The sequence below is a fragment of the Guillardia theta genome (genome assembly GCF_000315625.1).
Source record: "Guillardia theta CCMP2712 unplaced genomic scaffold GUITHscaffold_4, whole genome shotgun sequence".
Lineage (NCBI taxonomy): Eukaryota > Cryptophyceae > Pyrenomonadales > Geminigeraceae > Guillardia > Guillardia theta.
Window position 1 is genome coordinate 1013564 of NW_005434670.1, and position 22433 is coordinate 1035996.

Genomic DNA, 22433 nt, shown 5'->3' on the forward strand with positions numbered 1-22433 from the left:
GGGAGGGAGGACGGGAGGGAGGACGGGAGGGAGGACGGGAGGGAGGGAGGGAGGGAGGGAGGGACGAAGGGAGGGAGGGAGCATGGGGGTAGACAGGCAGGAGGCGAGAGGATTTCAGTCTCTGCATTCCCTTCAAATTCCCGCCATCGTCACCCCTAACACCACCAACCCTTTTCGAAAAACATACCACCACCTACCCCTTATCTTTTGTCACTACCCTTGTCAACAAACTAGCCCCCTTGTCAGGACCACCACCCGTCCTTTTCCATACTTTACACTAGATACTACCCCCACCCATGTGCTTTCCCTGACCATACGTTGCAACCACTACCCCCTCATCTCCGGTACCACCACGATATTTCACATCCACCCCAACGGGTGTACCCACCCCACATTGACATTCGTTCTGCTACGCCTCACCTTCCCGAAATCACCCTACCTGGTCAAGATACCTTCTTATCACCGGTACTTACCCAATAAACACGTACCCTACCCCTATTTTCAACACCTTGCCGAAGTCCTGCAAACATGGTTCAAGGAGCTGTAATGGCGAAGTAGGAAGATCCGCGATGAAAGGGAGGAAGGGAGAAGTGAGGGAGGGAGTAGGAGATGATGAGAGGAGGAAAGGAGAAGGGCATGAGGAGACTCGCTAGCAACAGGAGGGAACAATGAGGGAAAGTGAGATTGGGCTCGGTATCGGAGATCTTTCGTTCGAATTGTAGAGAGCGAAAGATTAGGTGATGAGATGGAGAGAGTGGAAGAAATGCGATGAAAAGGGATTGGATAAAATGTCATGATGCATTCACTCAGAATATACCATTTCGCAGCCGGTCTGGTTTTGATTTGGTAAGTTATATCTTGTGTCCTGTCCAAGAGCTGGCCAAGTCTTGTTGTGTGCTGTCGTCGACCATCATGTTTTCAAGCATAATCGTTCGTGTCGGAGCAACAAGACATCAACATTGCTGATTTTGGCATGGAAGAAATCACATGTTTGTGATCGCCTCGGTGCTTGTTTGGTTGGCACTCTCCAGAGGCGAACTACATCAGCACTCGACTTCTTCTTTGCGAACGATCGGCAGTAGGAACCCTTGAGTGAAAACACTTTCTGTTTGCGGTTTCTCTTTCTCGTTGAAGTATCTGCACAAGAAAGTATCAGGTGACGAGCGAGGGGAACCTTTCTTTGCTACCCGGTAGTGATGATGGTGGGGATTTTGTACAAGTTGCTCGCCGAGATATTGTTGTCGTCGAGATCCAAAACCTTGAGTTATGTCAAATGCAATCCATCGCATCATGATGACCATGAATGATGAGGATGATGATGATGAGGATGAGGATGAGGACGAGGATGAGGATGAGGATGAGGATGAGGATGAGGATGAGGATGATGATAGAATTGAGAGGAGCGAACCTTCAAGGTGCATGCTTCACCCTGCGCTGTCAGCTCCTCGATAATATCCAGCGCTCCCTTGTCTCCTCTGCAAGAACGTCATCCGGCCATCATGCACACAGTCTGCATGGAAGCAGGGACAACATCGAGTTGTATCCTAGATAGAGCTCTCTCAGCGTCTCATGCCCCTTTGCCGCCTTCACGATCTCGGCAGCCCCCCGCGGTCCGATGGAGTTCAAAGACAAGTAGAGCTCCTAGGAGGGAGGCGGGTCAGTCGTGTTAGGAAGACAGCGGCGGAGCTGCGGTAGATGCGTCGTCATAATGGTAGGGAAGGGGGAGGGAGGGAGGGAGGGAGGGAGGAAGCAACTGTTTTCTTTACCGCAACACTTCTGTTCGCCTTCAGCGCATTTGCAATGGCGACCGCGCCGTCATCGCCGAAGCCGATCCTCCGAGCGACGAGGATGTTGCAGCTGGTGGGAGAAGATCGCGATCAACGTTTGAACTGCCCCACGAGATCGCCATGGGTGGGATACCTGTGTGAGCGGAGACTGTCTACCGCGTCCTTGAGACTGTGAACCACCTTCAACGGCCATCAGTCGCTCCATGAAAGCTGATTGCTCCTCCTCTACACGCCCTTCCTGTTCGCTTTTCCAACCCTTCGTCTTGTTACTGCATGATACTCTGTCACTGCGGCTCTTCCTGATCTTTGTGCTCCTCCTCCTCCTCCTCCTCATACTGCTCGAGTGTTCGCACCTGCTGCATCGAATCTTCCCGGGCAATATGCTCGGAGATAAGGGTGGGTACTTTCGTTGAAACACCGGTTCGAACTAATTTGAAGGTACGGGTGACGGATAATTTTGATAGGCCTGGGTAGGGTACTCATACCTTGAAAAGTTTGACAAGGATGGGCGGCAGTATGGCAAGGTAGGGAGTATAGCAGGCAGGTAGCGACTCGGTGAGTCAGGGAGGGAGGGAGGGAGGGAGACAGACAGACAGACAGACAGACAGACAGACAGACAGACAGACAGACAGACAGACAGACAGACAGACAGGACGGAGGAGAGAGGGAGAGGAGGTAGAGAGGGAGGATAGGGATTCCGTGGGCAAACTGGACGCCGAAAGGAGGAGGGTGTGGATCAACACTGACTGCATTCAGCCATGTGGGAGCGAAGAGGAGGTGCAAGCTCAGTTATGCAGGATTAGAGGCATGAAACCGTCAGGATACTCATTCAAATCTCTTTCATTAACTTATGAAATATGACAGCATCTACATGGGAATCAACCCTTGACCTATAGTACACCAGCACCATCCCATGTTAGAATTGGATGACACTGTTGAACCTGAACAGGCTCGTCCTCCTCTTTCGTTCCTCTTTCCCCTGATGGACACTCAGCGGCTGGTTGAGATCAACGAGAACGGGGCGGGAGGAGGAGGGGAAGGGGGAGGAGGGGAGGGGAGAGGAGGGAGGAGGGAAAGCGAGTCACCTTCGACATGATTGAGGGCGCTCTCTGAATTTTCTCGTTGAGAAATGCTGGATCGAGAGCAAAGTCCCACTTCATTGGGAAGCGAGAGATCCAGAAGGTCTTCATGAACCCCTTCCCCTTGACGAGCACGTCCCCTCTTGACGTCAAGAAGACGTCCTGCTCCATGCTCTTGAGCTGCTTCCGCAGGATCCTCGCCGTCTCCTGCTCAGACATCATCACGCAGGGTACGAAGTTCACCTCGACTCACCTCCGTGCACTGGATCTTGCCGGGGATAGAAGTCGACTCCATTCGTGAAGCAGTGTTCACCGCGTCCCCGAAGAGCGTGTACTTAGGCCGCTGCTTCCCGATGACGTTGGCGACCACCGGGCCCGAGTGGATCCCGACTCTGATCTTGAGGGTCCCGAGCTCCGGCGCGTCCTCGTCCTGGAGGGTGGTAGACGCGCACTCGATGGCGTCCAGTGCGAACCTGGCGATGCGGACCGCGTGATCTTCGACCTGATCCTCGAGGAGGTTGGTGACGGCCATGTACGCGTCTCCTATCGTCTCGAGCTTGAAGACCCCGTGAGCCTGCGCGAAGCTGTCGAAGTTGGAGTAGAGGCGATCCAGGAACTTGGAGACTTTCCAGGGCTCCAACTTGGAGCTGATGGTCGTGAAGTTGACGATGTCAGAGAAGAAGATGGTGACGACCTCTCGTCTCTCCGGCTCGATCGGCTTCCCGTCCTTGAGCGCGTCAGCGATGTGTCTGGGCAAGACATCATAGAGGAGGCTGTTGGCCCTCTTGAAGCTCTCCCTCATGATCGACTCGCGATGGATCGATCGCGCTATGGGGCTGAGAAACTCCTCCCGGGAGTCGAGAGCTTTGAGCCTGCGAGAGATCTCGGGGAAGAGCGGGCGGTACTCGGGCTGCTTGTGCCAGCAGTCCTTGATCAATCCCAGGATCTCGCCAGGGACGTTGGGAGGGAGGGAGGGTCTTTTGTCCACCTCCCTTCCCAGGTCAGCGACTTCCCGGAGGACGGTGCTGATGTCCTCCCCTTCGTAAGGATCCTTGCGGCTGTAGATTTCAGAGAGGAGGATGCCGAAGGCGTACGAGTCGTTCTGGACGGTGAAGTCGCCGCCGTTGATCACCTCAGGGGCGAGCCAGGCAAAGGAGAGCTGGCCCAGCTTCTCCTTCTGGGACAGGCCGAAGTCTGTGATCTTGGCTCGGAAGTTCTCGTCAATGAGAACGTTCTGAGACTTGAGGTCCTTGTGACATATGACGGGGTTCGAGTTGTGGAGGAAGATGATGCCGCTCGTGATGTCCTGCAGCAAGTCAAGCATGATCTCTGTCTCCAGCCTGACTGTGTTGTTCCTCAACAAGTCGTAGAGCGACCCGTACTCCATGTACTCCAGCACCAGCGACGAGCCAGAGCGACCAGCCGTCACTGCTCCGATCACCGTTGTGATGCATGGGTGCCTGACGCGCGAGATCATGCGCATGTCATGGAGGAAACATTTCCTCAGAGAGTTCTCAGCTCCAACATCGCTGATCCTCCGCTTGATCCTGAAGATGTAGCTGGACAGGTTGCAGGAAGTGGATGCTTCGGAGTCATTTTGGGACACGTCCTTGAAAAAGCTCGACGGGCAGTGCAAGTTAGCGTAAGGGAGGTGCTTCTTGACCGCTACTGTGGATCCTCGGTAATATCCCTGGATGATTGGGCCCAGCAGGCCTTCACCTAGCACGAGAGGAGGCTCGTCGAAGTGAATCTCCTTGGGGTCGATCTTCCAGAAGTTGTCGGCGTTGGCCTTCTTGTACTTGATGAACGAGTACACCAGCAGCAGGATGGACAAGCTGACAGGCACCACGATGGCAAGAGCGAGGTACGCGACGTTCATGTTGTGACTGCAAGTCAAGACAAGGCCGTTGTTGATCTGTGCTACGATGACCTTGGATGCCCAGGAGGACCGTGGCTCCTGCGTGTGGACGACAGTTGTCACCTGCCCCCCGAGCCAATCGGCGATCACGGTGAGCTCGAGGTTTGACTTCTGGATCAGCAGGTAACTGAGAGCAAGTCAGATCGCCGCCAACATGACTCTTCGACAGCATACCTCCAGCCGATTCGGTCAAGGTTCGAGTCGAACGACACCTCTCCCGACGCCCCCTTGAAGCTCACTCGCCCCAGCGCGCTCCTCACCACCTCCCCGTCCCGCACGTCTTGACCCCCCTCTACAACCTCCGCATAAGCGTGCGCAAGCGCCAGCACCGCGTCGTACGCAAACGCGATCCGAGGGTTCTCGATGAAACGCGCCTCCCCCGGGTACGAGCCCGGCCGCGTCGCCTCCCAGTACGACTGCAGCTCCTTGAGCTTGGGGTTGCTGCTGTTGATGCCTATGCGGAGCCCCAGGTAGCCCTCAGGCAGATACCGGTTGTCAAGCGAGCTCGCCGACCAGCTCCCCAGCCAGATCAGCTTCCCCGACAGCCCCGTCGCGTTCGCTGCCGCGAAGATCTCCTTTGCATCGCTCGCGTGCACGCACAGCACCAGCACCCGCGACCTCCCGCACTTGGCTGCGATGTCTCTGAGGAGGCTCTTGGTCGCCTCCAGGTCGTTCATCGCCCACGTGTGCACGGCCTCTACCGCCACGCCCTTCTCCGACGCCACCTGCCCGAAGCGCGCGGCCAGCCCCATGCAGTACTCATCGTCGCAGCGGACGACCTGGCAGCTGGTCCAGCCGAGGAAGCTCACGAGGTCGGCCATGGCCATGCCTTGGAGGTCGTCGGAGGGGCACACGCGAGCAAAATAAGGGAAGAGAGAGCGGTTGGAAAGATCTTTGTGCGTTGCTGAGTAACTGAGAGTGATCAACTTGTTTGCGTTGAGGTAAGATCGCATGGCGAACACATCCCTGCTCCACGGAGGGCCAACAAACACACTCGCGTTGACACTGATCGACTGAAACAGGTTCAAGATTGCATTCTGCCAGATGCTGTTGACGTCAGATGTCTCCACTCCGTATCTGAACGTCTGCAGAAGCCTCAGAGCCGTCAGATCGATCGCGTCCACTGTAAAATTTTGTGGCAAGGAAGGGAATTGCAGGTTTGCCATGGTCGTGGCTATGGTCATGGATTCAAGAGATTCATGGTCGATGTCAAACTCACTTGCTGTTAGACCGCCAAACTGGTACGAATGACTGATAGGCAAGTCTGGCAAAATCAAGGAAATTGCAAGCCATGACAGCAGGAAAGGCCTGCTGATCATGACACCTTTCAGTCCAGTGGACAGGATGTCCTTGTTTCTTCAATGGTATTCCTGCATGGTTGTCTCCTCCGAAACTACTTGTGGTGAGCCGAAGGACGATTTCTCTTATCTTCTGGAATGTCAAATCAGCGATTTGATACAAGACGATGACAAACGGCAGGCAGGCAGGCAGGCAGGCAGGCAGGCAGGCAGGCAGGCAGGCAGGCAGGCAGGCAGGCAGGCAGGCAGGCAAGGTTCGAGGGCGATTTAATGGTATTGCCGGGTATTGAGCTTGCAAGACTGATTGAACACTTATCAACAACGACAGGAGGTCTGGGTCTTCCTCAAGGAGGTGGGAGCAGGTGCGAGGATGCGAATACATGCAAGGGTAGAGGTGACATGCAGGGTCAGAGAGAGTTGAAGCGTGTCCTTATCTGGAAAGAACTGATGTAAAGGGACAGGAAGAGACAAAAAGATGGGATACGAGGCACAGAGGCAGCGAGGAGGAGCAGAACTGATCGTAAGAGCATGATCGTAAGTCATGGGGGAAAGAAGAAGGCAAAGGAGGGCTGGAGACAACGAGGGCAGGATGCAGCATCATTTCATAGGCGGAAGTCTATTTCCCACCAGGGTTGGGGTAGGGGGGGGGTACTCCCCCAAGAAGACGATTGGGGAGTAGTAGGGTACCAGAGGTCGTAAACATAGTGTAAAGTCCAATTTCAGGGTGGGGTGGGGTGGGATGGGTCATTGTCCGAGCTACGGCCAGTCGAGTACCCTACCCCCACGTCAAAGGATCCTTGATGACGATACCCTGACCACCGTCTGACCGGCTATTGAGACTGATATGGAGGGGTGATAGCACATATTTAACTACCCCACCCCTTGGTGGACTCCGTTCCCTACACCTGATTACGAAAGGCTTCGTTTTTTATCTTTTTAAAATAGATTATTTATCTTTCGGGAACTCTCCTAAATATCTGTATTAGAATTCAAAACTTATACTATAACTTTGAAAGGGTCGCCCAAGAAACTGTCTAAGATCAAGATTGATCCTAGTCCGACTAGGAAGCAGTAGCCGCCACCACGGGCGGAGAAAAGGGTAGACGACAAGAAGAGCATGGTGGGCATGGCAAAGATGAGAAAAACAACAGCTGTCTACGAATAGAAGTATCTTGAAGGTTTCGAAGTTCGATGTTTAAGAATGAACAATCCAAGGAAAGCTCCAGGAATGATACTTGAGACTGTGCCAGAAGGAGGAGGTGATGTTCAAGAACCAAGAAAGAGAACAGAAGCAAAATGCAGAACTAGAACAAAATTAGAAGATGCTTGAACGGAAGAGCAAGACTTTGGGAACAAAAAGAGCAACGGTGTTGTGGCCCCTCTGCTCGCGGGTAGATGATCAACGCTTTTTCAGTGCGAAATCATTGAGCCAAAACAAGTGGGATGAGTAGGATGTGTGTAGGTAGAGAGAAGAACAATATACGCTCAAATTAATCTCAGACTGCAGCGACATGTGTCAAATCTAGAATTGATCCAGGGTCCTGTGCAGTGTATAGCTGCAGATAGAAGGTGGCGGGAGTGAAGTCTTGTCTACACGGTTGTGCTGGAGAGATTAGAAGAAGTTTTCTGATGGTGTCTCTGACTGATGACGGAATGACACATGAGATTTGGAGAAGGTTTTCTGACGGTGTCTCTGACTGATGACGGAATGACACATGAGATTCGGAGATTAGAGTGAGTGAACAATGAATGATCGGGCATCTGAGATTGACATGGTAAAATTCATTAAAAATGAAGAAACGATGCACTCCCCTTTGCCTGGCTACTGGTCGAATCCTACTCTGTCAAAGCAAGTTTACCCGCACTAACTGAAGGCAAGCAGTACTTTGTAGATCCCCATGATTCCAACCAGAGTCGGCTAGCTCAGCCTTTCAATGCTGCTAGCCTGCTTTCCAGATCGTCTATCTCGTCCTTCTCGCTCACACCCTGTATCTCACAGACTCAGTGGAAGCCGCACAGACTGAACCATGTTCGGACCTGATCGCGGGCGGGCAGTGCACCGCGTGAGGGGTTTGCGACTTGCGAAGCAAAGTCGATCCCGATCTCATCCAGCACCTGCAGGGACTCGTAGTCAACAACTCGAGGAGGATGAGGCAAGAGAAGTCAGGGGCGCTCACCTGCTGGGTTAACGAGTCTGCTTCCTCCTCGAAGCTGATGAAAGGAAGCCGTGAGACAGCAGCACAATAGGGAGTGACCACAAGAGGGGAATAGAAAACATGCGAGGGAGAGATGAGTTGGTAGAAGGAGATCTGGAGGGGATAAAGCATCATTGGGAGCAGAATTCACCCGTCTTCATCAAACATGCTTTCCAATGCCTCATCGAGCATGTCCTGTAAGGAGTTCAGTGCTTATCAAAACGTTCAAATTTTCGAGAACCTGTTTGCTGTCAGAGATCTCGCTCTCTCTCTGGAATTCTTGCATGACTCTGTTCATTTGCTCGATGTCAACTGCACAAGAATCAGAACCACAACAAGAGATCGCAGCTGAGCAATCACGACAAGCGTTGAAACCCTTCTTTCTCACCTTGCGCATTCATCTTGCCCATTGCCTTAGATATCCCCGCCATGCTCTGTACCATCTTCTGCTGAGACGCGGCAAGCTACACACGGTAAACATGCAGATTAGCAAACTCGATCGATCAAGTCTTTCATCACCGTCATGGAGTTTCTGACTCCTTGCACTTGACTTTTCATGCTAGTCATTCTATTCTGTAAACATTTGTAGGATGAGCAATGTGGCAGGTATGCATGTTGGGCTCACCTGCTGCTCTCGGACTCTGACGAGCTGCTTTGCTAAAGTCTTTACAATCTTGTCTTGCCCTTCCTGCACACCCATGGATAATCACAGGGACGCGAGGATTCTCAACGCGAAAGTTCGCTGAAAATACCTTTGCTGCCTTCTTGATCTCGATCACAAGCTGTCTTTCCTCGCGCTGGAGGGCCATTTTTTCTCTTTCGATCTCGCGCTCATTCTTCTTGATTTCTCTGCCTTGCTGCTTTGCCACTTCCTTGATGTCTTGCTCCTTCTTGCCAAAGATTCGCATTTTCCTTCCTCCACCTTCACTGCACGACAAAGAAAATTTCAGAGCCCGCACTCTCGAGACCGAGCATCAACTAACAATCATTCCTTCCCTCTCTCATCGTCATTGTCGTCAATACTCATACAATTCCTCTCTCATACCTCTTCCAAACCAAAACTGACCACTCCGGCCTTGAAACTTTTTTCGCCTCAAAACACTTCTAGAAGCTTTTCTGCCGCAAACTCCAATATGCATTCTCCTGTATCTCTGCCTGACTCTCCGTGTCCTGCTCTCTGGCTTTCGAACCATTTCTCCTCTCCTCCTTCCGCAATGCCTCCACGCCCCTTTCGCTTCCTGGCGTCCTCCCGTATGACCATCGAGCGAAAATGTACTACAGCTGAAGCTGGTTCAACGCACGAGCCCGCCTCACGGAAAATTTCCGAGAGAAAGGAGGGCAGCAACAATACTGTTCCAGCTGGCTATGGCAAGAGTCAAATAAGTGTGTGCAGATGTATACTTCACTCATTCTGCTCAACACAACCTTATCTCTGTTTACGGTGTAAACTTGGTAACATACAGAGTTTGTTTTCATGAAGTGGTCAACATATCTCACCAATACTGCACAACTGCTGCAGTCCCCTGTTGCAACTCTATCCGTCTTATCTTGTTCTGTTCTCAATCTTCTCAAACATCTCCAGCGCAAGGAGGATCGCTCTGTCCATATTGATGTATTTGTAAGTTGCCAACCTTCCAACAAAGAAGATTGAGCTCTTCTTCTCCGCTTCGTTTGCCAGCTCCTTGTACTTGTCATACAGAGCAATGTTTGTCTTCTTGGGTACAGGGTAATAAGGCTCTCCATCATCAGTGCTGAATTCCTTGACTATAACCGTGAAGTCACTTTTCTGCCATAAGAAATGTTTATATTCCACAATGCGCGTGAAAGGGACGTTAGGCTCCGGGTAATTCACGACAGAAGCTGGTTGAAAGAAGCCTGAATTGCGCAAGACCGTCTTCTCGAACCGGATGCTGCGGTATTCTAACTTTGGCAACCCTTCTTTTGAGAAATAGGAGTCGATGGGTCCCGTGAAGAATGTTTTGCCGCATTTGAGATCCTTGAGAGCGAAGTAGTCCGTGTTAAGCTGGACTGTGATCTTGTCGCTGCGGAGGATCCGCTCGAACCACTTGGTGTATCCGTGCTTCGGCAGCGCTTGAAACCTGTCGGAAAAGTACCTCTGGTCGAAGTCGTTCCTCACGGGGATTCTTGCAGTAACTAGTGGCTCCAGCTCGCTCGCATCCTTGTCCCACTGCTTCTTCGTGTAGCTTGCAAAGATCTTCTGGAATAGGACGCTTCCAACCCGGCTCTCAGCCATCTCTTTCGCATTCGCACAGTTTCCGTCGCATTTCTTCTGAATGGAGTTCAACCAACTTGTCATCTCAGAAGTGTTGCGGAAGTTCAAACCGAACAACGAGTTCACCGTGTTGATGTTCACGGGCACAGGCACAAGCTTCCCGTCCACCACAGCTCTGACTTCATGATCCCATCGGATCCATGGAACCTCCTCATGCCACTGGTTGACGTATCTCCACACCTTCTCAGAGTCTGTGTGGAAGAGATGCGCACCATAGAGATTCATCAATATGCCCGTTTGCTCATCAACGTAGTCGTAACAGTTGCCCCCTATGTGCGATCTCTTCTCAATCACCACCACCTTCTTGTGAAGAACGTTGGCATAGCGCTCTGCTAGGACGGCTCCACTCAGTCCCGCTCCCACAATGCAGACGTCGTAGTTGAGATCACTGAGGTGTTGCGGAGGCTGTTTCGGGGCAACTTTGGAAGACTTGCGGAAAGATGAAGACAACATGACGAACGAGACGTGGTACATGGATATTCCGAAGAGAACAAACAAGAACAAATATGACCTTGACCGCTTCACTCGTCCGCGCATCATGCTCGATGGAAAACTCGTGAAGTTCTTAACCATCGCAGAAAACTTCCCGGGCAGGTGAGAAGGATCAGTCAAGACTTGACTTGCCCAGCTTTCAAGTTCTGTTCCTTCCCTAACGTAGAATCTACTCTCACTTCAGCTCTTGTTTTTGTAGTCAGCTCAGAAGAGAAACTTCGGGCATACCGTCATGCATCGAATCGCTCCTCCTTATCCTTGTTGCTCCTTCCCCTCCCCCACCTGGCTCCTGCTCCCGCCACACTCGCGCTCTTTATAACTTTTACTTACATTTTAACTCATTTTATCTCAATCCCGGCTTGCCTCAGTGAGTTCGGACTAAAGCCGCCGGCGGCGGAGGCTCCCGGCGCCGCCGCGGCGACTCAGATCGGACGCCGCCGCCCGCCGGGTCACCGCCGGGCCGCCGGCCAGTGCCCGCCGCCACGCCCATCGTGGTTCCGACTTGAACGGTCACCGTTTGCGGGGGGGGCCCGGGGGTGACAGTGTATCATGGTACCGATGATTTGAATGAACGGCCAAACTGATTTTTAACTTAACATTGAGTAAAGAATGAATCGGGGCCGGTGTCGGTAGTACCGTACAATACTGGTGAAGGGCCGCCCGGCAGCAGCGGGGGCCCGGGCGGCCGCGGGCCGCTCCGGCTGAGGCTCACTGGGCCGCGCGCCCCGCCCCGCCCGGCCCGGCCGGCCTCTGAGGCAGTACTGAATTTACAACCAGCAAAACTAATAGGGCCGACCGTTACATTATCAGGCTGCGATTGCCGAGCTATGCCACTCGTGGTGACAGCGGACGCTGTTCACAGGCTTCCGCATGGCGCGACCGTCTCCGTTAGGGAGGAGGCGCGAGAATTGGTGGAGATATCGAGAGAGCCGGAAGAGAACTCGGAAAAAGCGATGAGTTTCAGTGTCACGAGACTTGTCGAAGATTTCAGTTGAGTATTACCGTCAACTGAGAAAAGTATAAAACTCGGCTGGCTGGAAGAAATCATGAGGGATGAAGAAAGAGGAATCAAAGGCAATCGCATTGGTTGGTATTATGATAGCACTAGCAATATATAATGTACGGACATATCAGTCGGTAGGGTAAACTAAATGAGCAGACAGGAATGAATGGAGTTTGTTCGAAGAGGTTCCTCACAGCTCAAACTGTATTCCTTGGGATAAGAGTAATGTTGTTTCAAACACATGTCGATCGATAATTAATGTGCTGAGATTTATGTAATCTGTTACTACAGGCTCCTTTCAAAGATGGATCTTGATGCCGACATGATTGACTGGAGTTGGAGCGATTCGAGCGTCGATGACGAGGAGACAGAGGCAAGGCAGAACTCTCACTCGCGCTCTCAGGAGTGGAGAGGTTCAACCCCTGACGCTGGTAGCGATTCACTCTCCAAGGAGGTCGGGCAGAGGTTCCTGCCGAGGACGATGCAAGTGACACCGCACCATGTCACCGTGGAGGATGCCAAGTACGGAAGGAGAGCGGTCGAATCGCAGCGGGACTGGCACGAGCACCCGATCTCTAGAGCATCTTCCAGCAACCCGTCCAAGAACATCTCGGAGAACTTCAGGAAGGTGCCAGTGGAGGCCTTCAAGAAAGCCTTGTATCCATCCTCCTACGACAGCAACGGCGAATCTGCAAAGATCTTGGAGTATAGGAAGAGAATTGAAGACTTGGACCAACAATGGAAGCAACAGGTGGGAAGACCAGCACGATCCTTGAGGTCTGACTTGAGCTCGTGTTCTGACATCGATTGTTTCCTCCAGACACAGATGAACGCCAAGATGGAGGAACTTCTCCGTATGCAGGTGGAGCCAGTTAGTCTGAGCAGCTCCCCTCTGACCGGCTCGCAGGAGGAGGCTTTGAGTGAGCGCGACGACAAGATAAGATCGTTAGAGGCAACTTTGAAGGAGAACGAGGCGAGGACCTGCATTATTTCTTGACTCGAATGTGTTCGACTGACTGTCGCATCCAGAGCCATCTTAGACATGTCTCAGAGAAGATGTTTCAGACCAAGCACTCCTCTTCGCTCCATGTTGAGATCTTGGAGGAGGACAAGAAGACTATGCAAGAGCAGATCAACTCATTGGAAGAAGAGAAGGCAAGGCACGAGGTCAGTCGCTGTCTGGTGGCCCTCCCTGCTCCCTCAAGTCTGCGTCACCTCAGGGAAGGATATCGGAGCTGGAGGAAGCTGTGATTGAGCGCGACGAGAAGCTGAGAAAGATGGATCAAGAGAAGTTGCGACTGCATGAGCTTCAGCTGGAAGAGAAAGACGAAATGATCAGACGTCTCGAAGCAGCCCTTCAAGGTGAGGAGAGGGAGGGAGGGAGGGAGGGAGGGTCATTTCCACTGCTGGAGATGAACATGTTGCTTGTTTACAGCAAGATCAGACAAGACGGTAGAGGAGCTGAACAAAAAGGTACGAGGATAGGAGATCCAATGCGATGGACTCACACCATTGGAAAGATTTCAGAGCAAGAGGCTCAAATCAAGAGCTTGCAAACGGAGCACCTGAGCCTGAGCTCGGCCAACTCGGTCCCGCTGGAACAGATGAGGATGGAAGCGGAGCAACTTCAGATGGCGATCTCTATCATCGAGCCCAAGGTTCACATCCTGGATTCTCAACTCGCAGAAATCAGCACGTTGGAGCAGGAGAACAAGAAGCACTTCTACTCCCTCCAGATACGCGACAACGCCATGCAGAGTGAGCACGAGGCCATGACCAAGTTCCTGTCGCAGCGAGAGAGCATCATCCGGCAGCAGTCCAACGAGCTCTTTCAACTCAGGTTCGCCTGCAACGAGCACAATACCAGGATGGAAGGTATGGCGCCTCCTCCTGCATGCTCTGCCTCTGACACAGCGCTGCCCTTGTCAGACATGACCTCGAAGCTGAGTGCTCAGAAGGAGAAGTTCGACGCCCTCCAGGAGGAACTCAGCAAGAAGGACATGAGGATAGAGCACCTGCAGAAGACCATGGATCACATGCAGCTCACCATGGACAGGATTCACAGCGCCATGGGGGAACGAGAGTCGCGCATGATGATGCTCCAGGTGCCCTACCAGCTGGTTTCCCTTGCCCTCCTCCTGCTCTTGTTTCCCTTGCTCTTGTTTCCCTTGCCCTCCTCCTGCACTTGTTTCCCTTGCTCTTGTTTCCCTTGCCCTCCTCCTGCTCTTGTTTCCCTTGCTCTTGTTTCCCTTGCCCTCCTCCTGCTCTTGTTTCCCTTGCACTTGTTTCCCTTGCTCTTGTTTCCCTTGCCCTTGTTTCCCTTGCCCTCGCTCCTCCTGGCTTTCGTCTCTAAGTTTGGACCAGACGTCTCTGGACCAGACTCAGCCGGCCTTCAGCATAGCGCAAAAAGCCATCGAGGAGCGCGACATGAAGATCGACGCCTTCCAGATGCTCCTAAAGATGGGCGAATCCCAGGTGCAGGAAAACCTCAAGGCGCTGGACGATGCCATGGCGAATCTCAAGGTGAAGGACGAGAAGATCAAAGAGCTCGAGGATGTGATGAAGGAGAAGAATCACCACATCGAGCGGCTCGAGAGGCTGCTGGAGGAGAGGGGCCAGCACGACTTGACGCACAGCAAGGAGGAAGATTCAGAGATCATGAGGGCCTCGACATTCTCTCCTCAGGTTCACGCCTCCCTCCATTCGGCCCAGGAGGTTCCCTGGACGCCGGCGAACCGAGACGTCCGGGCTGAGGGGGAAGCGCAGCGTGCTGACGTCATCAAGTTCGAGGGGCAGGAGGTGACTGTGAGCAGGAGCATCGGGTTCGGTGAGAGCCGCAACCTGGTTGGCACGGTGGTGCGAGCGAACCCCATCCATGCAGACGGGGACCTGGTGAACGCCGACGAGGTGGGAGGGAACATCGTGCTGATCGAGCGGGGGAAGTGCACGTTCTATGAGAAGGCAGTGAGGGCGACGGCCGCTGGCGCCATCGGCATCATCTTTGTCAACGTCGACGACGAGCTGATTCCTCCCTCTTACACGGAGCAGCAAGAGAGGCCCATCAGCGTCCCGATAGTTTGTATCCGGAAATCAGACGCGAGAGAGCTCAGGGACGGGACCCAGGTGTTGATGGTGTTTGCAGAGGAGGCCGGGGAGAAGAGCTCTTGGCAGAACTCGTTGACTGTAGCAGCCAATGGACAAGAGGACGATCTTGCGAGCAAGGGTGTCAGCGTGAAGACTTGCAGGCTCGATGGGTTCATCGGCAACTACATCGTGTCAGACTCTGTGCTCAGGCTGGAGGAGAACAGCCTGCGTCTGCTGATCAACGACAACAGCGTCGTCCTGAAGTTCGTGCTGGACGGTTGCGGAGAGAGCTTCATCGCTGCCATGAGCAGACATGCTGTCTCCTACTCCACCTTTAGGATCATCCTGCAGGACCCTTCGCTGCTCAGCCACTCCCTCTGCCTTCACGTGCTATGCTCCGACAGGGATAAGGCGCTTCTCTACCCCAGGTTCCTCAGGTTCCTGGCCGAGGTCAAGGACAAGGACGGGATGACCTACAACGGAGATTCTTCTCAAGGGCTCCCTCAAGGCATCGGGCTGGCTACCTGGCCCAACGGGAATCAGTTCATCGGCTCCTGGAGCGCCGGCTTCATGCATGGCGTCGGGATCTTCGTGTGGAGCAACGGCGACACATACCGGGGGGACTGGACAGGAGGAGTTCGCAGCGGCTTCGGTACCATGGAGTCCTCCTCTGGCACCATCTACCAGGGCTGTTGGAAAGATGATGTGAAGCACGGGCCCGGGGTCGAGGTGGACTCGTCGGGGAGGAAACGCTACGGGATTTGGCTCGACGGCTTCCAGCATGCAAGGGGGGTTCATGTGCAGTCAGACGGCAAGAAACAGTCTGTCCTGTACAACTTTGGGAGGATGATTCAGCAGAATGAGTTTCCTCACCCGCAGAAGTTGGAGAAGCAACAGTTCCAAAAGTGCGTCGCCACGGCAAAGGAAGCTGCTAAGAAAGCAGCGCAAACGGCGTCGACTGCGCAGCAGATCGGGAAGAACTACCTGCAGATCTCTCCTTCAAGGATGCAATCTTATTTGAATACGAACTTGAGTCCCTGATTGCAGTCAAAGTGAAGCACGTGAGCGGAACGATGCGTTTTGGTGCAGCAGTTGGAATGTCAACCTAGAAAACGAATGAAATAGCGGAATGAAGTCTCTCTTTAAGAACGTGATGATGCAACACATTAAAGTCTTTCTTATGAATCTCAACAGGAGCTGGCAAGAAGTTCGTTGGCACCTCGTATGCGATGAGAATCTCGCAGCTCGTCTTCAAGTACGTCTGCACCGTTGAAACTCCCTTCCAGTTTAGCGGCAGGAGAGGACTGGATGAAACTACATGAGCTGTCAAGGATAGACTCTGCCTCTGCCAGGAAACTGCACGAGGTACAGGAGTCGTCGGCATACACTCTGACTGAGGCATGTTGCTCGGAGCGTTCATATGGCAGATGCCGCCTGAGGTATTCTTCATCGCACGTGTCCTCATCGCTACTCTCGCTCATGGAGCCTGCTCTGTTTCTAAGTTCCTCCATCCTCCTCCAAGATCCTTTAGGAGTTATGTTCACTGCAGGGCTCTCCAGCATCGCCTTCCCGTGATCGCTTTCATCTTGCTGCGATGAAGCTTGTTCCTCACAACCGCTTACCCTACCATACCGCTGCAAGTCTTCATCATGGGCTTCATTGTTGCCTGCAACATGACACGCTCCTTGTTGTTTCCTTGCATCATTATCGTCGAATACTCTCATCTCCTCATCTTCTCTTGAGCATCTCTCACCTTCTCCTCCTCTACAGCCCTGAGCAGGGTTTCCGTGCATTTCTTGCCGTTGGAATCGGAGTGAAAATAGTATTAATTTCCAGATATTGTGTAGTTTTAATACTAAATCATACCAAACATACAAATACTCTCTATTTAACCCGAAACTACCTAAATTGTTTCCAAATTAAGTGAATTCTATATCAATGTATTTAAAATTAGCAGGTATGCACTTAAAACCAATCAAATTCTTGCTCGAACTCCTTTGGTTGCCCTACCTTTGAATCAGGGGTTTGCTGAAAAAGGGGGGTGGTTCTTGAAGTACCGGTACCATGATAAAAATACCCGGTCCTTGTACATCAAAATCATGGAAACAATGGGGTACCTAATGAATCAGACAGGGAAATGGGTGGGGTAGAAAGTAGATGCAGTTGAAACGGTTGTGTTTGAAAAATGTTTTTTTCAATGGGGTGGGGTGCATCAAAAATATAGGGTAGTGGTTTTGATAACAGGGTGATCATAGACACTGATTGGTCAATCCTCATTCTTATGGGGGTGGGGTCATTAGAGCAGTCTGAAGAGACCCTAATAAGTACAGGTTATTGGAGGGGTTTCAGCATTTGAAAGGTGGGTGTTGTTCAATGTAAGGGGTGTCTGAATGGAATGGGTGAAGAAGGGGGTAGGGTGTATATTTTCTGATCGAAAAACAGCCAGTGGGGTGGGTTTTGATGCTGGCTGGTACAAATTGATGGTAACATACAAAGAAATATCGAAGGGGTGATTAAATATCTTTACAATTTTCAAATTCATCAATTTTTAATTGAAATATGACATTCAAATTCAAACTTTCAGAGCTTTACAGATGAAAATTGCGGTGTTTGGATTACCGGATCCGGTTTTTGCGGGGACCGCCATGGTGGAGGGCGCAATGGAAACGGAAAAAGATGGAAGATGGGGCAGAGGAGGGGAGGAAGCGAAGGCAAGTTGAAGGAAAGCAAGGACTTGGGCTGTTTGACTTCGTTCAGCAGATCAAGTAAGTGACATGTCCTATACTCATTGCACTATCACTTCCTCCCATGTTCTCTTTGTTTTAGCACACCTTCCTACATACGCCCAGCAGCAAACACGCACGCTTCATGCAACCGTGTCTCGACTTTCACATCTTTCCAGTAACATCATCATTTCGATGCCACCCTCACTCGTCTGCTTGTCTGGGATGCCTTCTAACTCACAGTTCCTGGTTGGTACAGTCACCATGGAGAAACAAGGCGAGAGCCAGAACCCTGCAATAGAGAGTTGCACAGAAGAAGACTTCGAAGCTGCTAAGAGGTTGCAGCGTGACTGGTCAGAATATGCAGAGAAGGTGTGCTGCTCTTGAGAGCGTTTCGCCTCGCATTGTGCTTCTGAAGGCCCTCATTTGACAGGACGATGGGATTGTCAAGGACACGAGCGTCTATCTGCCGAGTTGCCTGTACATCGTGTTGAAAGGAAGATACATGAAAGCATCATCATCATCATCATCATCATCATCATCATCGCATCCAGGTGTGATGAATGAAGCATCACTGCGTCTTGTGGATGACCCGTTTGCTCTCAAGATGTCCAAGTAGCACGTGCCGATGACCTCATTCAAGCGTACGGCTGCCCCATCCTGAAAGGCTTCTTCCAAGATGTCACCAACATGTTTCAATCCTCGAAGAAACAAGAATGGTTTCTGGTGAGTTAGTCTTGCTCCTTGCGTAGATCGGCTGAAGGTTTGAACAGCGGTTGTTCCCCGACGGAATTGCTCTTGACAAAGCGCTGGGACAATTCAAAACCTTGGAGGCAAACTTCATCGTGGGGATCATCCTCTATAACAAGCTGGAGAAAATCATTCAAGTGTTGAAGGACAGGAGCATCGTGACGGAATCCGAGGCGTCTGAATTGACGTACCCCTGCTGGGTTCTCTTCCTTCTCCACTCACAACACATGATGCGAGATGGCAAGTGTATGGATATCTTCCCGAGCTTCAAGTTTCTTGTTTCTTGTCTCCGAGCGACGTTATTGTGTGTACTTCCCGTAGTGAGTCCAGGAGGAAGCTTCGCCAGCAGGAAAGAGGAGAAGGCTACCCTCTCCGACCTGATCTTGCACGCGGTTTGTCTGACAGAAGATGTTGTCAAGCTGCTGGGGAAGGAGGTGGAAGACATCGAGGAAGCGACGCAGAAACTTGTGGAGAGTGAAGCCAAGTTGAAAGGAGGCGGGCTCGGAGAGTGGAGCAAGCTGCTAGACGAGGCGCTGACACGCCACCTGATGCTTCATCCACTCAACCTGCTAGACTGCCGCCTCATTCCTCGGCGGGGGGACCTCATCGATATCGAGCCTGCGCATGTGAGCACGGCAGCAGGGAGCAGCAGCGATCAGGACATGTCGGATGCGAGGGCGGTATCCAACATCGCGCCCTCCTCTCCCTCCAAGCCCCAGTCTCTGCATGGGGCCGAGGCCCGGACCTCGTCTGACCCGATCTTCCGCACTCCGGAGCGACCGGTGAAGCACGCGAGGATATCGAATCCTCCTCCTACCCCGGTCAGTCAGGCACAGGAGGATCACGTCTGGTTTTCTCGCTTCCTCATGGGGGAGGGAGTAGAGCCAGACGAGAGGCTGATGGGCTTCTTGGAGGGGTGTACTCCTCCCGCCGGGGAGAAGACAAAGAAATCTCTCAGTGCGCTCATGGACAAGATTGGGATGCTGAGGGAGCACAGGGACCTCACGACGAGGATGTGCTTGAAGATCCTGAGGATGATCTGCATGCGAGAGGAGGAGAGGAAGAAGCTCGGGCCCCTTTCCATCATGCTGCATGACGAGGCGCTGCTCAAGAGCCTCGTCGCGTTTTCATCGGAGGTTGTCTCGTTCCTCCACCTTTCTTCATCCTTCCACCTCTCTTCCATCCTGCAGAAGGTTGAGATCAGCGAGTTCGAGCTTCTCATCTTCATCGAGAACTTCTTGCACCTTATGGAGGTGAAGAAGTTTCGCCTGTCCTATGGCATCAACCAGCATGTCCGTGACCTGTTGAACCGCATCGTGGAGAGCGAGGGATGGAAGAAGAACTCTACTCTTCTCCTCTACTTGCAGAAGGAGGAGCTTGCAGAGGTCTTTGCGCGAGCCTTGAAGGATTTCAAACAGGCAAGTCGAATGCCCAGTGGCGAATCGCTTGATATGCCCATCCTTTCCGATAGAAAGATGGGGATAATTATCGTTCTTATCTTGCTCTCTCCCTTTCTTCATTGATGCTTCTCTTATCTCTTGCTTGCTTCTGAACGGCTACCTCCACCAGCACAAGAATTCTGTCCCTGAATCCCCCATGCGCATCTCGGCTCATCGGTCGTCGATGAAGAAGCAGGATGTTGCGAACTCAGCGGCGTCACAGGAAGCGGAGGCGCTGCAGCTTAGAGCGGTGATGTTGCACACCGCTTGCCGCCTCCTCTCGCTTCCTCCTCATCCTGCTACTCCTTCCCACCCCACTCCCCGTGCACCCCCTCCTCTTCCTCCTCTTCCTCCTCTCCAGTCCACTTTGACTTCCTTGTAGAGCGAGCGGCAGCTCTCAGCATTTGCCCGACGCCTGTGGTATCGAGCTGGTGAGCAGAGATCAATATGATGATAGATGTGAAGATTGTGATGACGAAGATATGGGAGTGGTGATGATATGGTTTGATTGTGATAAGATATATTGATGATGTTGGGAGATGATGATGACGACGACAATAACGATGTTGGCGCAGTTGAAATCCTGGAAAGCATGTACAGAAACCTTCGATCTAGCGGGATCACGATGTGACGATCCGATTCCTCCTCTTTCTGATCCTCTTGACGCTGCTGCTCGTGACTGCAGGAGGTCGTACAATAGAGCGTACGACGTGATGAGCAGGTGAAGAAAATGCCATCCTTTCCGTATGTCTTCTGTTTGTATGACGAGGTTTCCCTTCAGAATCTTGGAGTCTCCTTCTGCCCGAGGCCTCATGGTGGGCAGAAATCTTCATCAGGTTCGCTCGTTCTGTTGATGCTTGCGATGCGATCTGACATGTTCTCGCGCCTTGGCAGATCATTCTCTGTATCCTCTTCGGGGCCTGCAAGTCTGAAGGGGAGGGGAACGTCACCTTCAAAGTTCTTGTGTGCCAGCACAAAGCTGTGTACAACAATCAAGGCAAGAAAGGCTGCTCGTCCTATTTGCTGTGGCCCCTGCCTTATGTCTAGATCATCCCATCGAACATCTCCCCCCTTGCCTCTCCCTCTCCTCCTCCCCTTCCCTTCCCTTCTCGACCCCTTCCCCTTGATCTCTGATTGGTCCGCATCCTCCTGGCTGATCCCCTCCCTCAGACTCTGACCTGCTCTACTGGAACGTCCTCCTCGATGAGAACAAGGTCTCCCGCAAACTCGGCCAGACTTGTTATCTGACAGCTGGTGGTCAGCTGGGGAATATCATCGAGTTCTACAACCAGAAGCTCGTTCCCGTCTGCAAGGTCTGCATAGCTGGGTGGGTCAGAGCCGGCGGATCTTCTAATGAGAGCATGCCAGGAGTTCGTTCACTCGGACATACACGACCTCTCTAGCACGGTAAACCTCCTCCCCCCTCCCCTCTCCGGCTCGATCTCGCATCTACTTCCCCTCCCTCCAGAGCCTTTCGCTCTCCTCCTCTTCCAATCCTCCTCCTTCCTCCGCCCCCCCCCCCCCCAATTCTGTTCTGATTCTTCGCAGACCCCCCCTTCCAGCCCTTTCTCAGTCAAGAAGTACGTGAGAAGAAATGTGACGATCAGCCCCATGCTGCAGGTCTCTCTCGCTTCCTCCTCCTCCAGCTCCTGCTTTCCTTCCTCCTCCTCCCACGCCCCTCTCTCCCCCTCCCCTGCTCTTCTCCTTGAACCATTGCTACATATATTTGTTTCTCATCAAGAGGTACAGGATCGCGTCATCAGCATCAGTATGTCACCCAAGACCAACAGGTGAGCAGCAGGGGAGGGGAGGAGAGGTAACGATGCTGTTGTAGGCTGATGACCTATGAGAGCTCAAGGGTGGGGATGGTGAGACTTTGACGTGCAACGAGGATGAAGCTGAACGTGATGCAGAGAGAAGGAGAAGAGCACGAACAGAACTTAAGGTGCAGCCCTTCCCTCCTCTTCTCATCAGTTCTATCCCTCCCTTTGTCCGTCCCTGAGGAGGAGGAGGAGGAGGAGGAGTAGGAGGGATTGAGAAGGCTTGGGTCGGGAGGGGAGGATTTCATTCCTTTGTCACCAATTTCCCTCCTTGGCCCCTCTTCCTTCCTCCACATCTTGCCTCTCCTCTCTATCAGTTTGCATTCCCTTTTGATCTTCATATCTCAAGCTTTTCCTTGTCAGGCTTAATAAGAGACAAAAACCCATGGAGTCGGAGCGATGAAGCTGAACTGCCAATGTACATGCCTGGCGGGGAAGGAGATTGTAATTCAATAATGAAGGATTCATAAGATGTAACATTAAAAGATGCCAAATATATTGTCAACCAAGCCCCTTCTCCCTTAATCTTCTGCAGCTTCTCCCTTATCCTCC

At 52.3% G+C, this 22433-nt stretch overlaps 8 protein-coding genes across 8 annotated transcripts; 3 read left to right on the top strand and 5 right to left on the bottom strand.

Annotated features, from left to right (window-relative positions):
* Window positions 1-3113: 3113 nt before the first annotated feature.
* Window positions 3114-3641, bottom strand: GUITHDRAFT_52241 (hypothetical protein; the record flags this gene model as incomplete). The annotated part of the gene is made up of 1 exon (XM_005841123.1): window positions 3114-3641. A coding segment is annotated over one exon (528 nt), but the record flags the coding sequence as incomplete, so codon positions are not given.
* An 84-nt stretch (window positions 3642-3725) lies between these two features.
* Window positions 3726-4406, bottom strand: GUITHDRAFT_52813 (hypothetical protein; the record flags this gene model as incomplete). Its single annotated transcript, XM_005841124.1, has 1 exon — window positions 3726-4406. A coding segment is annotated over one exon (681 nt), but the record flags the coding sequence as incomplete, so codon positions are not given.
* A 3439-nt stretch (window positions 4407-7845) lies between these two features.
* VPS2A (vacuolar protein sorting 2A) lies at window positions 7846-9206 on the bottom strand. The gene is made up of 9 exons (XM_005841125.1): window positions 9030-9206; window positions 8903-8965; window positions 8797-8850; window positions 8666-8741; window positions 8519-8589; window positions 8429-8472; window positions 8260-8293; window positions 8120-8197; window positions 7846-8068 (listed from the first exon to the last, which is right to left on the bottom strand). The coding sequence occupies exons 1-9, from the start codon at window positions 9183-9185 to the stop codon at window positions 8006-8008; spliced, it is 639 nt and encodes a 212-aa protein (XP_005841182.1). The 5' UTR covers window positions 9186-9206; the 3' UTR covers window positions 7846-8005.
* Window positions 9207-9820: 614 nt separating this feature from the next.
* Window positions 9821-11023, bottom strand: GUITHDRAFT_63784 (hypothetical protein; the record flags this gene model as incomplete). Its single annotated transcript, XM_005841126.1, has 1 exon — window positions 9821-11023. One exon carries the CDS (start codon window positions 11021-11023, stop codon window positions 9821-9823), a length of 1203 nt encoding a protein of 400 aa, XP_005841183.1.
* A 1346-nt stretch (window positions 11024-12369) lies between these two features.
* GUITHDRAFT_100453 (hypothetical protein) lies at window positions 12370-13062 on the top strand (the record flags this gene model as incomplete). Its single annotated transcript, XM_005841127.1, has 1 exon — window positions 12370-13062. One exon carries the CDS (start codon window positions 12370-12372, stop codon window positions 13060-13062), a length of 693 nt encoding a protein of 230 aa, XP_005841184.1.
* A 2561-nt stretch (window positions 13063-15623) lies between these two features.
* Window positions 15624-15968, top strand: GUITHDRAFT_58531 (hypothetical protein; the record flags this gene model as incomplete). Its single annotated transcript, XM_005841128.1, has 1 exon — window positions 15624-15968. A coding segment is annotated over one exon (345 nt), but the record flags the coding sequence as incomplete, so codon positions are not given.
* Window positions 15969-16304: 336 nt separating this feature from the next.
* Window positions 16305-16898, bottom strand: GUITHDRAFT_150184 (hypothetical protein). Its single transcript, XM_005841129.1, has one exon. The coding sequence runs from the start codon at window positions 16871-16873 to the stop codon at window positions 16337-16339; it is 537 nt and encodes a 178-aa protein (XP_005841186.1). The 5' UTR covers window positions 16874-16898; the 3' UTR covers window positions 16305-16336.
* Window positions 16899-19407: 2509 nt separating this feature from the next.
* Window positions 19408-22384, top strand: GUITHDRAFT_150185 (hypothetical protein). The gene is made up of 15 exons (XM_005841130.1): window positions 19408-20040; window positions 20192-20311; window positions 20444-20492; window positions 20637-20688; window positions 20747-20782; window positions 20843-20897; window positions 20956-21058; window positions 21232-21275; window positions 21324-21374; window positions 21430-21468; window positions 21610-21681; window positions 21811-21851; window positions 21896-21929; window positions 21975-22006; window positions 22245-22384. The coding sequence occupies exons 2-15, from the start codon at window positions 20219-20221 to the stop codon at window positions 22282-22284; spliced, it is 741 nt and encodes a 246-aa protein (XP_005841187.1). The 5' UTR covers window positions 19408-20040; window positions 20192-20218; the 3' UTR covers window positions 22285-22384.
* The last annotated feature ends 49 nt before the right edge of the window (window positions 22385-22433 follow it).

Excerpts from the sequence above, each read along its gene's own strand:
- VPS2A (XM_005841125.1), bottom strand. The coding sequence starts at position 9,185 with ATGCGAATCTTTGGCAAGAAGGAGCAAGACATCAAGGAAGTGGCAAAG. Across the intron at positions 8,966-9,029 it reads AGATCAAGAAGGCAGCAAAG|GAAGGGCAAGACAAGATTGT; the intron begins GTATTTTCAGCG and ends ATGGGTGTGCAG. Across the intron at positions 8,473-8,518 it reads AGATCTCTGACAGCAAACAG|GACATGCTCGATGAGGCATT; the intron begins GTTCTCGAAAAT and ends AACTCCTTACAG.
- GUITHDRAFT_150184 (XM_005841129.1), bottom strand. The coding sequence starts at position 16,873 with ATGAGAGTATTCGACGATAATGATGCAAGGAAACAACAAGGAGCGTGT.
- GUITHDRAFT_150185 (XM_005841130.1), top strand. The coding sequence starts at position 20,219 with ATGCGCATCTCGGCTCATCGGTCGTCGATGAAGAAGCAGGATGTTGCG. Across the intron at positions 20,898-20,955 it reads TGGGCAGAAATCTTCATCAG|ATCATTCTCTGTATCCTCTT; the intron begins GTTCGCTCGTTC and ends GCGCCTTGGCAG. Across the intron at positions 21,375-21,429 it reads AGCTCGTTCCCGTCTGCAAG|GAGTTCGTTCACTCGGACAT; the intron begins GTCTGCATAGCT and ends AGAGCATGCCAG.